General features: G+C 37.7%; 1 protein-coding gene across 1 annotated transcript in view; it reads left to right on the plus strand.

Annotated features, from left to right (window-relative positions):
- Positions 1–15276, plus strand: part of thsd7ba (thrombospondin, type I, domain containing 7Ba) — a 189621-nt gene that overhangs the window by 169643 nt on the left and 4702 nt on the right. The window contains exons 20-25 of the mRNA XM_005745722.2: positions 3570–3714; positions 5434–5549; positions 6251–6368; positions 7944–8089; positions 8399–8567; positions 12189–12362. Of these exons, the coding sequence (XP_005745779.1) occupies positions 3570–3714; positions 5434–5549; positions 6251–6368; positions 7944–8089; positions 8399–8567; positions 12189–12362 (868 nt within the window). The remainder of the gene's footprint in view (positions 1–3569; positions 3715–5433; positions 5550–6250; positions 6369–7943; positions 8090–8398; positions 8568–12188; positions 12363–15276) is intronic.

Below are 15276 nucleotides of genomic sequence, written 5' to 3' on the forward strand. Positions count from 1 at the left end.
GTAAAAATGGACAAATACCCAGCTGATCAAACAACATATTTCATTATTGCCTTTTATTATTTCTAAAAAGTAAGGGCAAAAAACATGTATGTGCATTAAGTTCTGCATTTAACTATCAACTATCTGCTGTTAACAGGCTCACAAATGCTTAGATGAGCTTTATGGCCTTCCATAAAATTATTTGTGTCATTAGAAACCAGGTGTTTTTGTAACATGTCACATTACATGTGTTTATCTAACTTCAGTATAGCTTAATATATATAAATATATATTCATATTCACAGTGAAGCACTGTTCTGTGCTTGTTCTGTAATATTTTCTGCATAGTTTAAGGTAAAGTGGATAAATTGAACTTTATTAATACGCCTCTGTTCTATAATGAAGGTTAGCCCTCAGGCTGCAACTACGTAACATATGTCCCCGAGTGTTTGTAGCCACAGGCTATTGGTCATATGGCCTCTTAGCTGTGTTATAGGTTTCCTGTCAAACGCAACAGTTCATTGGACTGGAACATTAGAGTCAGAAGAGGTGAAACGAGCTAATTAGTCTGAGTCTACTCTACACATTGATTCATTCAGTGTTTCAGTCTACAGTATTTAGTAGCACTTTAGCATTAAAGGACTGCAGTAATGCTGTAGGTGAAATAATAATGCAAAACACATCAAACTGAGAGCTAATTAAACAGTCCTGTTTTTACAGCTAGGAAAGCTCTGCACATGATGTAGGTGTTTGTTTTTGCATCTGTTGTTTAATCAAATACTGACTCAACTGAAATTTAGCCACTTGAAAGAATATTTCTGGTACGTAATACATAAATATACTGATGCAGAGAACAAATAGGATAAAAGTTGAAGTTGAAGTTGAAGTTAATCTCTAAAATTCAACAACTTGAGATGATGATGAAAATAACGCTTGACACTGATTCTGCATCCTCATGCTGTGAAAGGAAAACCTCCTCTGTAAGTGATAATGTTAGATCAAACAGAGATATTTTATGTAAAGTATGCCCATCCACTGTAATTAGCAGAAGCTTTGTACCCTTAGGTTATTCCTGCTCTCTCAGCTGGAATGAAGGTATTGTGCTGCATGTACAGGTATGTGACGAGATGTGTGGGGTACAAAGGCAGCATAGTGATAAACGATAGCATACTAGGTAATAACAGTTTGATGCTTCCCTTTTCTCAGCCTTGTTTTAGTTTAAGTTAGATTAAACGAATACTTTTATGGAACTGTAACTCAAAGTTTATTTTAAAAAGACAAATTGCAGAGCAGTGGAAATAAGCCCAGATTGGTTTTACTATTATGACCAAGTTGCTACATCATTTTCACTGCATGGTTTTTAGTAGATTTTGAATATCTACTGTAGAAGGGAAGAAATTTCACAGACTATCGAGTGGTTGCTGGTCCTAGTTGGACTGTGCTTTAGCTTATTTCACTTATTTTCCCACACTGTCATCTGTACGGTTCAAAAAGAATGGTCCAAAAGAAGAGAAAATAACTAGTGAGCAGCAGTTCACAGGGCCAAAATAATTCATAACTCTTAAAGAAGAGCATCTCTGAACATACAGCATGTTGAAACTTGACGTACAGTGGCTACAGCAACAGAAGACCACACTGAGTGCCCAGTAAAATGAGTCTAAAATTTGCACAGGCTCATCACATTTAGATAGTAACGTCTGATCTGATGATTCTTGATTTCTGCTGTTATGGTCAGAATTTCGCTTAAACGACATAAAAGCGGGGCCCCAACCTGCATCCTGTTTAGTTTAGGCTCAGTTTAGGCTCATAGTGGTCGTGTAATGGCATGGGGGATATTTTCTGGGCAAACTGACAGATTTACATCAACATTATGATGCAATCAAGTCAATATAGATCAGACTGTCTGAGGAATGTTTCCAGGATCTTGTTGTGCCATTAAGACTTAAGGCAAAAAGAGGTTCAACCTGGTACTAGTAAGGTGCACCTAATGAAGTGGACAGTCAGTGTATTTTATAGTAAATGAGATGCTGTAATAAGAAGGAGAAATCTTAATCTCTGAGTCTCTGTATGAAGCATACAAATGTAAGCACGTGGCTTTGTGATCGTGAGCCTGAACACATTAAAGCTACAATGACTGCAGCTGATTCATGAGATTCACACACCACCACCTTCTCATTAGGAGGTTGCAGTGACTGACGTGTGTGTTGTGGTGCATCAGGTGCAGAGATACAAATGCATCTCAATGCAAAGACCTTTATTAGAAGAATATTTGAACCAAAGACCAAGCTGACAGTTCACATTTAATCCTCTGTTAATGGATTTCGCTTCCTCTGTATTGTGACTCCAATGATTTGCCAACGCTCCTTGTTGGTAGATATTTAGTAAATGTTGTACTCTTGCAGTTTTTTCAATAATTGTCTTCATTTGCCTTTAACTGTGTGGTGTAGAGGTTGATTATTTAACAGTGTGGTATAAAAGTCGATAAGTTCTCCTAGCTTACTGACTTTGCAAGATTATTTAGATGCCCAGTCTCTATATGTATTATTTATAACAGGGTGAAGGGAGCAGCTGCCATATAGCAAATGTGTTTCATGTGTCAATTACTGCTGACGAGTGTTGCTGTTCAGTCGAGTTGGATGTTGGGTAAGAAAAACATTTATATTTATACTGATAAAAAAACAGAGAAAACAGAGAATGATACAGAAATCAGGATTTGATATCAAAATTTTTACCTGTATTAGCATCTGCATCAGTTTTTTAGAGGTTTTCATTATCTGTAAACCACAACACAAATGAAGGGTTATTTAAGTAAATTTCCGGGTATTTTGTTTTTGTTTTTTTTTTCAATTTGCAAAATAGTTTCTATTATTTATAAGACTGATGTTTTCACAGCAATTAACCATAATCATGTCAATAGAAATGATCTATTGAAGAGGAACAATTGCAGCTTTCATTCTCATAAACCTTTTATTAGGTAGCTTATGCCCAAGGTTAACACATTGTGCTGAAAATCAGGCCGCTAAACGCTCTGTGCTGTGTAATTTGATAACACTCATGTCAAGAGAAAACGAGGGTTTCACCTTGAGCTGGCTCATTCAGGTTGCTTTTTTTTCATTAAATGTGTTTATCAAAGCATGTTATGAACAAAAATATGTTCTTTTTATGAGAATAAATTATTGGATTATTTGCTACTGATTATAATAAAAAAAAAAAAACAAGTTTGTCCTTGAGAATAACTACAAAAAGTAAGCACTTTGGATTCATTAGGGAGATGTACAGCTGTCGGCTGATATCGAATGGTATTACGTTAAATTTTGAAATCTACTGGAAATCTACATAAAATTAGTGCCATAAAGGTCACTTCTAATGACAAGAAGTATTTATCATTAGTTTCTGCATGCTGTTGGGGCACAAATAAATTTGAAATATTTTGAAATTAACACTGTATTTCATAACTTCTAGCTATTAGTATGTTTAACTTGGTAGATCATAACACTAAAGACAGCGGATGCTGTAGGATGCTTTGTTTCTGCCTGATCATCCCATCACTCTTTTTTCTTTTTGTTGCTTTTTTTGTTGTTATTCTGCAGCAATGTGACCAAGATACATCAAGAAACAGAAGCAGACATATCCTGCGCCCCGCAGCTTCAGATAACTCACCCTGTCCAGAGATGGTCCAGTCAGAGTCCTGTGTTCTTAATAGTACATGTTTCACCTACCAGTACAGAGTCTCAGGTAGGACAATCTGCACATCATTTCTGATCTAATTCACGTTACATGATTACAACCTGTTGTTAGCCCCATAAACAAGATGGGTGCGTACCTAAAACCAGCAAAAGGTCAAGTTTACTTGCTATAAGAATGCATCCATTATCGTGGTATACTGCAAGGGACAAGATTAAGTCATTTTTAGTTATTTTGTAACACAGTGATACACAACAAAGTCCCTTTATCCAACAACTATAATGCCAATATTACAGCTAAATAATATATTAATAAAAAATGTTATTATTTATTATAAAACTGCTTTAAAAATAACGTTTTTATAACAATGAAAAAACCCATTTATAAAAGTGTTTTATTAAGGAGATCGCAAGATGCTTCATCAGGGAAGAAAAAAGAGCAATAAAACACATTTCTCAACATTTGCATAAAGCCAGAAGACAGATATATTGTAATTTAGTGTTAGTCATTCTCACATAAGGAGCAGGTAAACACCTGTGCATTCAGCCTAAAGGTAAGGCTACGCACTGGTTGGAGCAAAGTAGGCTAGCTATTTTTACATACTTTCTGCAAGTGTGGTAGCATGCTCATTTTTAAGCCGTAGAACAATCTACTTTTTTATAGAGACTGTGGATTACTGTCAGATGATAACCAGCCAGATCTAGAATCTACCCACATAACATAAAGTTGTGAAACCTCCCTAACTCTTCTTTATTCAGTGCACCGAGCGAGTCTAAAGACAGTTTCCATACTAGAAAGCTAGATTTAGACCTTTTGACACAGATTTCTCCTGTATTGAAGTAGCAGTAATCATTGCAATAGCAATATAGAATATTTATCAAACTTTACAAAAGTATTATGAGAAAAATAGCTGTGATTCCTTTTGGAACAGCTGTTTTCTCCTTTTTTCATTTTTAGTGATTTTTTTTTTTTTACATTTTTCCAATATGGATGGTGCATAACACACTCAAAGAGAGAACAACTCAAATGTTTTAGTTAACTGAAATATAATAAACAAATAGACAGTTGCAGATTCATTTTATGTGGGTTTTGAGCTTTATAGGCACACACATGCCTCTATGCAAGAAGTTATCAGTAAGACTCACCAGAATGGATTGAAATAAAGTGAATTAATTATTAATTATTTCATTTAATTATTCATTAATAGTGAATAATTAATACAACTATTAATTGTTAATTATTCCCAGTGTAGCCAGAATCTTTTGCCTTTACCTAAATTGCCAGAGCTGGCTTTGCAGTGCATATGCTGTCTACCAGCAAATCATTTGGTTTCAGTACACCAGACTGCCATCATACCCCATCCTCATCATCACTGAATATGGTTACACTGGTTCCCAGTTCTGTGCACCTCATTACCACTACTTCTGAAATAAACGTTAGCTCAGCTTTGAGTTAGAGACGCTCATCCCCATGAGAGACTACCGAGTACAATATTTGTTACTGCTGCATTTGGTCTGGTTGTTTGGGTGATTGGGATAGTTGTTCTGAGTGAATCTTTTTTATTATTGTGGTCTTGTGGTTGTGCAATGGTCTCAGGTCTCTCTTGACAAAGAAATCTTGATTTCATGGAGTTTCCTAAACAAAGAAACAGCCGAGTGTGAGCTTGTTGGGATTTGTGCAGAATGTTGCTGTTGTTGTAGACCAGTAGCGTTGACATAAAAGACAGTTTGACAGTGAGACTAATGAAGATATGTTGCTGTGTGCGTCTAGACTGGAGTACATGCCAGCTGAGTGAAAATGCCATCTGCGGTCAGGGATCACGTTTTCGTCTCCTGGACTGTATTCGCAGCGATGGCAAGGTTACGGAGGTGCAGAAGTGTGAGCAGGTAATCGCTGTGTAGACAATTAAAGATGTTTAATGTAAAAATGAAAAGTTTCATCACACATATATACATATGTTGGGTGCAAGTCAAATTCCAAAGCCATACAAGTTTTAAAAAATGCACAAAATTAACTTATAGTTTGCAAAATCTGAAATATTGACAGCTATTGCAGTGCAGCAGCTTTGCTTCTGTTCTCATTACTTATTTATTATTGAAAGCTCAGTTGCCCAATTTGATTAAGTGAAAATGTTGTATCTGATTTCATACCAACTTTGCCACTAAGCCAAACAGAACTTAATGTTATTGACTTTGTTTGTGCAAAGACAAATGGCGCTCTTACGTTACTGTAATTGAATAACAGTAGACGTAAAAAGATTTCTCATTTTTGTGAAGCAAACCAAACATTTTCCAAATGTATGGGTAATCTCTGGCACATCCAGAATCATATTGCACTATCCACTTAATGCAATTTTAATGGGATGAATGTAGCAATGATGTTGTCTCTGTGGTAAATATAATGTACATTAACAGCTCAATAGCATCTGAAGGTTTTTTGTTAGGGTTTTATTTTCAGCTGCTGCTTTTCCACTGTCTGAAATGAACTGTAGCATATTTAAAATATGGAAATGTGTGCGCTCCCCCTTTTCTTGTTAGTGGAAATAATTAGCTAGCCCTCCTCTCAGATCTGTTCTTGTTTTCTACAGTTTGGTTTGATCAACAAGTGGATTCTAACAGAGAGCTGCGTAGTCAACTGTCCTGTCAGCTGTGTGCTCTCTGAGTGGTCGCCGTGGGCAGAATGCTCGCACAGCTGTGGGAGTCAAGGTAAAAACATCATGAGCTAAAAACCTTAACTTAAATTCATGGGAACAACAACCTGATAAACAGACACACGGTGGACTACATATGCAGCGCCTCATTATTCCATCTACTCAGGCATGCACCAAGATGTTGAATAGTGCATGAATACATTTAAATGCATTAAAATATTTACGCGTATGTGTAATCCAATGCCTTATTATGCAGGGGAACTCTGTGCACAGGTTGTGGTTTTTTTTCAATAATGTATACTTTACTTTTTCCTCTTTGTTTTATATTATGCACCAAGTTTATTTACTTATTTATTTTTTAATTAAGACTGGAAACTTCCTTTGTGACATTATGTTTTAACAATAGATGCGTCCATAAGTGTGAGCTCCATAGCTCACACTTGTGGACGCCATAAATGATTCAGTGTTCCTAAATAAAATATATAGCTATACCGCTCCGTGAGTGCAAACATGCAGCTGATAATCCCCAACCAGTGACACACTTAGTATCACTTTGTGCAAGTCATGTTATAACCTAATGCAATATACAAAAGTAAATGATTTAACTTGAATGCATACGTTGTTGCTTCAGCTTCCCAAAGTCAATCTCCCAAAGAGAATGCGTGTTATTCTGCTAATTAGAGAGAGTCGGCACTGTCTTCTTCTTATGTTTATTAATTTTAATTTGTCACTCGCTAACTTTCTACTTGCAGTTAACCCCTTATCCCAATGAGCTCACACTAGCCCAGGCTTTCATCTGGGAATATAAACTCGAAACCCTTTCTTTCACAGCTCAGTCACTATTGCTGTGACTCTTTCTGCTACTATCACTTCATTCTCACACATTGTGAAACGCATTTCTCTGCCTCGATGAGGGATTTGTGTCGTATTTGTGTCGTATCTGTGTCAGACGACGCAAGGATCTTGTTTTGTCAGGATGCCATGGGAGCGTTAATGTTTTTGGTTTGATTTTTGAGATGGCAGAGCCGGATGTCCTTTTTGCTGCGTCTTCCTGCGGCTCTCGGAGCTCGGCATCTCTCCTGGCATTACATACACACACGCGCGCACGCACAACTTCTGCCAACTGGATGGCTCATGGAGGCTTACAGGACCCAGGCACAAGCTGCTTTTTTCCCTGCTGGCATTTAGCAAACTTTTCCTTTCACACATTATTAATGGCTCACTTGAATGAAGCACTTTTGTTGGAAACTGCAAAATCTGAGCATAAAGTGGCACAGTGACACAGATGTATAGTGCTGTTACACTAATTCCTCTTTGTCGTGAGGGAAATATTTTGTGAGCTAAAGAGCAGGCACAGCCTATTTTCACTATTAAATGAATCATCATCTCTCATTTCAGCCACTCATTGTATTAACAGTTGTTTTATGGAGTCTTGTGTTTGTGTAGTGATCCATTTTTGTCTCTCTCAAAGCAATTGAGAGTATGAGCTGAACTAAGAGGATCAATCCCACTGTGTTGTTACTGTGTTTTAGCAATTAATGGAAAAAAGGAAATAAAAGGCAGGCATCCAATGCAAATGCACTCTGCTCGATTTATTGTCACATTTGCATGTTTGCCTTGTGTTGTGTAGGTCAGTCTGTGCGCAGTCGGAGAATCCTTCAGGATGCTCAAGAGGAGGGTCGCCCCTGTCCCAACCAGCTCATCCAGACCAAACCATGCCCCATAAGGCCTTGCTACATGTGGGTGCTGAGTGACTGGTCCCCATGCACAGTAGCGGTATGACAGGTTTTTCTGCCTATATGTTGATGTTCTTTGCACTGTACTGCCTAACAGCTTTTTGTGTTTCCTGTGGTCTGCAGACTTTCAGCATCACATTTATCTAATATGTGTAGTTCAAGAATATGCTGCAGTAGCTGTTGCTTCTGTCATAGTTTTAAAGGAGTATCTCACATTCAGCTTTCCAATTTGGACTTGTCGCCAGCCTGCTGCAGTGCTTCAACAGAAAACGATATACAAATAGGTTAAAATAAAATTAAGAAAACCTTTGCAAATGTTTATTAATGTTGATTTATTGTGTCTCTGCAGGGCGCAGCATGTGGTGAAGGGCTTCGGAGAAGAAATCTATCATGCATTGTCCACTGGGGAAACTGGCACGAGTCTCCTCGTCAGCCAGTGAAGGAGGAACTTTGTGGAGACGTACTTAGGCAACGTATCCAACAAGAGATGGAGCAGCCCTGTTTTGTCCCCTGCCCTGGTAAAGCTGCATTCAAACATAGTGGATATACTGGATTTGATAGTTTTACACGAATATGTCAAAATTACATGACTGAGTGATTTTTTTTAATTACTGTAGTCCTTTTATATTCACCAAACAACTACATAATCATTGAATCCGTCTAACAACACAGTCAATAATCTTGTTTTTAACAGAAATTCATTTGCTAGGATCTGCCAATAAATTGTCCCTTTTTCCAATTGGCTGACATTTTCAGCCACTAAATAATTGCAGAATCAATAAAAGTCATAGCTTTACTAATGACCCTTGTAGCTCTACATTATCTAGTTTCGTCCTGTACAGTAGCAGTACAGGGCCTGAGCTCAGTAACTATGAAAGAGACATATTTTATAATCAATAACCTGAGAACACTTTATTTCTTTGCACAGCATTATGTAACAATACATGACTCCGTAAGGCATGAAAAACCATCATCTGCTAATTGAAGCATTTAGCAGATCACATAGCTGAGAACAATCCCAGAGCTTATCACAGCAGTTTAATGCCTATGGGAATTCTGCGCACAGAAAGCTTGTTCAAATGTGAATGTAATAATTTTCCAATAAAAAAACAATTATTAGGAGAATGAAAGTGCATTTTCAATACATTTAGTGTTTACTGCAAACACAGTGTATGTAAAATATAAGGAAAAAAAACGTTTTATCCTATTTCCATAACAGTTTGTACACTGAGTCGCTTTGAGTTTAACACAAGCTTCAAATGATGTTGACACATGGGCGACAAAAACCTGAAGAAGTTGTGTGGTTCTAAAAAACTAACCCATCTAATTTAATCATTTAAAACTATTTTTCCGATGTAAATGGATTTAGGGGGATTTTATTACTTAGCACATCTAAAATCAAGAAAAAGAAAAAACATCTGTATGTACAAGGATTATAAAAAATTATATTTTATGGTACTAGCACTGAATAAAAAAAAATCTGTACCAGTTGTAATTCTACAGCATGTAATTCAACAGGTTTGAAATACATACTATAGTGCACATATGCATGGGTCATTTGCACACCTTTGAAGGCCCCTTTGCTCAGGGGCGTAATTTCCAGGGGGCTTAGGGGGGTTATGCCCCCCCCCCCCCCCAATAAATTTATGAACTACCTTGCATAAATAGCCTGTTGATTTTCTTTACTCATTTCAGTTAACAGCAAAATAGTTAACATAGTTATACAAAATGGCAGGTATAATCACCTCCCCAATGTTCAGCACAAAGTTACGCCCATGTTATTGCTGAATGGTATATACCGATTTCTGAACAACATCTAGCCAACATAATTTTAAGAAAAGCAATGCTTATTTTAGAAAGACTATGCCAAACCCCATTCTACCTCTATAATAGTACCTTAGTATGGCTCTGTAAACCTGTTGTTTATTGGAAAAAACAGCATTGTCTCTGACAAAGAAGTCTGCAAACTGTTGAGAACCTGAAATTTATCATTCATCAAGTAAGTATGAGGGGAAAAAAACCTTGTGAAAAGTACAGTAACTGGTCTCCCCCGTTGCTGGCATCAATTCATCATGAGCATATATTTTTCATCTTTTTTCAAATATAACTGCTTTGTGTCTTTATATCATTTCTGACATTATTGTGATGAAATAATTCTGTATCTTGGACTAATGCTAGCCATAGCTTGTGAACCTGTTCAACTGTATCGAGTTATTTTTTTTAAAGTTATGATTTCTGTCCAATCAAAGAGAAGTTTGTCAGCTGACATTTCAGTCTTAGACAAATCCCATTACTGGACTGCATTACTTTAAAAATGAATATACCTCTGCTTATACCATGTGTATCTACACTAAAGTGTGAGGTGATGTTTTGGAGACTCCAGACTGCATTGTTCAGTACAGTAAATGTCACTGTGTCAGTGTGCTGTTTGCAGTGCACATCACACCACATGTTGGTCACTGTGATGGATAACGATAGCAGAGCACCAGTGTTGGTAGAGTAACTGTCTGTAGCAAAAAGAAAAACATAAAAATAAGAAGCGATGGTGAATCTTGGCACTGCTATGTGCTCTACCTCAGCAGCCTAAAATGCAAAAACTTGTTTTAAACGAAATCAATTTAATGCAAATTTTCTGGTAGACTTTTTCAAAATTAAGGCATGTTGCAGCTTTTCAACCTTGTTGTCTGTAGTAAATTAACACTGCATGTATTAATTCAAACGGAAAATGTAAACAACATAATAGTAGACTTCTTGCACGACATGCTGTTAGTTTGTTATTTTGGTGAGGATATTGGGAACCCCTACAATGAACCTTTGTCATGATTTTTTATTGGGTCTGTGCATAGAAATTGATTAAGCTCATTGTTGTAAAAATCACTATAGCAACAGACAGACAGTGTATCATTGTTAACTGACATTCAACTCGTGTTTTTTTTATTTAGGCCACAGTGTGAATGTAGAATTTGCCTTAACCAAGAGAGTTACTGGCCAGCTGACAGTTTTGACCTGCTTCACTTGTCACTGTCTGCTTTTCCACCCTGCGAGTCTATAATGAAGCATTACTGTCTTTAGGCATATGCTAGCTGAACAAACTCTATAGAATATATTTGATTTTCTCTCTGTTTTTTCTTTTTAAAGAGAGAGTCATTATGGTAAAATCACCACCCCTCAAAAAATGACCTCCTTATGCATGGCTACTTCCATGTATGGCTTTTGCTAATTTGTGCTTTGAAGAGAGCGAGCAGTGCTTGCTTTTGTTCATATGCCTCTCACTCTCCTCTGATCCTCTCCTTGATTCATCACTCAAACCGCCTTTGCTCTGAGTCTTGGCTCGGGATCAGGAGTGTTTGATGGCAAGAGCAGATGTGTGTGTATGTGTTCATGTAAGTGTTGATGTGATGGTGGCAGACGCAGAGTAGGGGCCAGAGGAGGAGTTGTTGACATGCTTGTGATGGGTGTGTGTGTGTGTGTTTGCTGTATACTGTAGCTATTGCTACAGCATGTTTCCAGGGTTCTAGCAGCATGAGTGAAGAGCTGATAGACTGTATCCATATAAAGATGAAAGATAATGAGATGTTCCAATCCACAGACAGTTACTAATGGGTGTTCAGGGCAAAGAATCAGAGGGTTGTTCTGGCTGAGTAGCTGAGGCTGTGGGTGATATTATCACTACAATGTGACCCTATCAAGAAATACAAGAGATATTTGTGTTTGACATTCAAAAACCAAACAGACTTTATCCTTTAAAAAAAATATTCCAAACTAAACCAAATGAATTTTCCATCTCCTTTGAGACACATTTCAGTATTGGGTTTTACCTTTACAGTCCAGCTTGGAGTTATAGCTTGTATTGTATAATTTATAACTCTGGTTGGTCTATTACTTCTGAATACCCACTGGGCTGTCTGAGTAATTTGTTTGTGCATTTGTTACATTATCAGCCGCAGATGTGTGCTGAAGTTGTTTTCGATCTCTTTTTAATGTTCCAGGAGCTAGCAGGGGAGCCAATAAAACGATCCCTGAAATAGTGTTGGCAAGCTGAATATAAACCACCCGCAAGTATCTGAAAGGAGAGTCTGACAGTGTTATTGACCAAGTTGTGCTATCACTGATGTTTTACTGTCTTTTTTTCCCCTCAGGAGACTGCCATTTGACTGAGTGGTCGTCTTGGAGCTCGTGCCAGTTGACCTGCCTGGAGGGGCGGAGCTTTGAAACCACCGGGCGCCAAGCGCGCTCCAGAGCCGTGATTATTCAAGACATGGAGAATCAGGACAGCTGCCCTCATCAAGTCTTTGAGACCCAGCCCTGTAAAGGTACTCGGGATGCCATGCATTTTCCATGCAAAGTCATACCAGCATCAGGTCGCCAGTGTCAGGCAAAAGACGACTTTCTTCTTTCTTCCTGACAGTGACTGTTAACCAAAATGCACAATAATTGATCAGTTAAATGCACCAAATACTAGCAGTTTGGTAACAACTACTTTGTAAAGGATTGAGCTAAGAACATTCAGAACAGCTGCCATATATCACCAATGCTTCCCTCTCCACAGCAGCTCATGTGTGCATTAATGGGTCATTTAAATGGACAAATTCCTTGTTACTTCTGCATCAGAACAACTGATCACAGAGTCTCTCAAACAGCTGATGAATTTACACTGGTCAGTGAAAATTAATTAACTAATACTGCAGAAATATGTTCTTTCCACTACAACTACTGTTAAAAAATAATATTGTGCTATAGTGTCGTATAAAACTCCAACTCCAGATTTTGAAGTTTGCTCTCAAATCCTTTTTCCCTCCTTTTCTCAGGGGTGACCTAAATATTTGTGGCTAAATTCTCAGGTTTGTGCTGCAGTTCAGCTGAGTGCCTGGTGTTGGTTTGATGTGTTGGAAAGGTGTTGTGCCTCCAGCCTCCTCCGTTTAATGAGCATGTTGCAATCTCTCTTGTTAGGACTTAACAGACAAAGTCAGCATTTTCTCTAGCAATTACAGAGCTCATGATCGCCACTCCTAAAAATAAAGTAAATATTCTCAATTAGCATTAGCAAGGTAATAAAGACTGTCCGCCCTGAGAAAATAAGTCATTTGTGCCAGCTTCTGTTACATCCTATTGTTTTATTGTTTTAAAAGTTAGACCTCTAGCAGCTGTGCAAATAAGTGGATGTTTACATTAATATCATAACTTTTAGACCTGGGAAGTCAGATTTTGTAGGGAGTGACGCAACTCTCAAGCTAAGGGCGTTCCCCTGGTAAAGTCAGAAAAGCAAACAACAACCGGATTTGTTTTGCTTTAGCAAGGTGGAGCCAGTCATGCAACACTAGCAACACAGTGCAGGGCTTTAAAAAAAATGTATTTAACACCATTGAGATTCTATTCTATCTTCATAGATAGAATCTGATCAATTCTCTGCATATGGCTTATTTAGTAAGTAGCAAAGTATCAAACAGTTGCAGTTCAGATTAAAATGTTTTACGGTTTTACTGATCTTTGTGCTCATAGCAGCAATCCTGGATCTTTGAGTCTGGGTTGCTGGGGCTCCTCTGACTTTCCAAGTTGAAAATCTCCCTTGAAATAGCTTTCCTGTTTAAAATCTTACCTGCTAACTCAGTTAAACTGATAACTCAGATTCAAATGGAAGGCACTAATAGAGAGGAGCCATCCTTAATAGTGCCATCTATGCCCAGACCTCTGGATGTGAACACAAGAGCCCCACGCACCTTCTGTCTGTGAGCGGCAGCCAATCACAAGAAGGTTGGCTTCCCGCTTTTGAACCATAAACTCTACAAAGTTACTCTAGAATACTGCAAGTAAATAAATATGGAGCTGGAAATGAGCATATACTGTAGGCTCCTTTTAATTAATGGTCTCCTAGTCAAAAGTTGTGTGTGTTTGTGCTTCCACCACCACCCTACCTCCCAGTATGTTGCGCTATGTCTGTGTTGCTTTAACAGCTGGTGTCTATGGTCCTTAAATAGGCATTAAAAATCAGTTATTGCAGGTTTTAAACTGTAACCGAGAAGCTGAAAAACATGCCCCCGAACCTTTGAACCACTCAAGCTGTTTCTCTTTCACTGGCTTTCAAGTTGACCTTTATTGTCTTCATAAATCTACAGATAAATAAATAAATGTAAGAGAAGATTAACACCATGGCGACATGGAAGGTCATCATTTACTGTGAGAAAAACTGCTTTTTTTCCTTCTGCACACAGCGAATCTGTTAAAATTTTCAACACTCAGTATTAAAAACAAAAGCTTCTTATCCCTGAAATGGATCAGTGACATGAATATTGCCTTCTGTTAAACATTCAGTAAACTTTATGTCTTCTCATAAAAGACAGACAGATTTTTATATGATTCTGTATGTGTGACAGAACTCTTATAGGCCTTTCTGTTCAAGGTAAAAGGCTAAAAGGTGATACTACAAATGGTTTCTAAATGGGTATCTGTGCTGTAGATGGCAGTCTGGTGATTGTAATTGCAAAGTTCTCATTGAGACTGTGTCATGGGAGGTTAGCACTTCAAAATTACAAATTGCAACAAAAAGGCTGTGATTAAACAGTCAGCATTTGAACCATAGAAGGGTCATAAATGTTATTCCACTTATCCAATATTTGATGAAACATGGAGGTCAATGCATTTGACTGATTATTGATTCACAAATTGGAGATATGTGTGTTTCACAAGAGACCTTTGTGACTTAGCTCTGAGTTTGAGTTAATGTATATTTATATATAATATATGTGTACATATATATAAAAAACCTGGACAAAGCTGGACTGAATGATAGCACAGAGGCACTAATCATGGCAGCACACGAACAAGCCCAAAGCACAAGATCCATAAAAGCTGGCCACACCAGGTGCAGGCTGCGTGAAGATGCCTGTGAGATAATCCTGCTCATAGCAGCAGGGTGCAATAGAATAGAATAGAATGTCCCTTTATTGTCATTGTACATGTAAAATGAATTTGTGGGTGCTCCACACCAGCTGTCCCAAAATAAAATATAATTAGCAGACAGCAGGAATTAAATAGCAAACAGGAGAAATATAAACGATCAAGGTGCATATAGACAAAAGAGGAGAAATATATACGAAAACAACAGAAAGGCACACATTAGAGAACAAGATGCTAACAGGCAGGGCATACATGGAATGCTATAACCAAGTGTCTGGCATAGTATTAAGGAACATCTGTGCCAAGTATGACCTGGAAGTCCTGAGGTGAAAA

This window comes from Pundamilia nyererei, unplaced genomic scaffold, assembly GCF_000239375.1.
Source record: "Pundamilia nyererei isolate P.nyererei 1_Seehausen unplaced genomic scaffold, PunNye1.0 scaffold00163, whole genome shotgun sequence".
NCBI lineage: Eukaryota > Metazoa > Chordata > Actinopteri > Cichliformes > Cichlidae > Pundamilia > Pundamilia nyererei.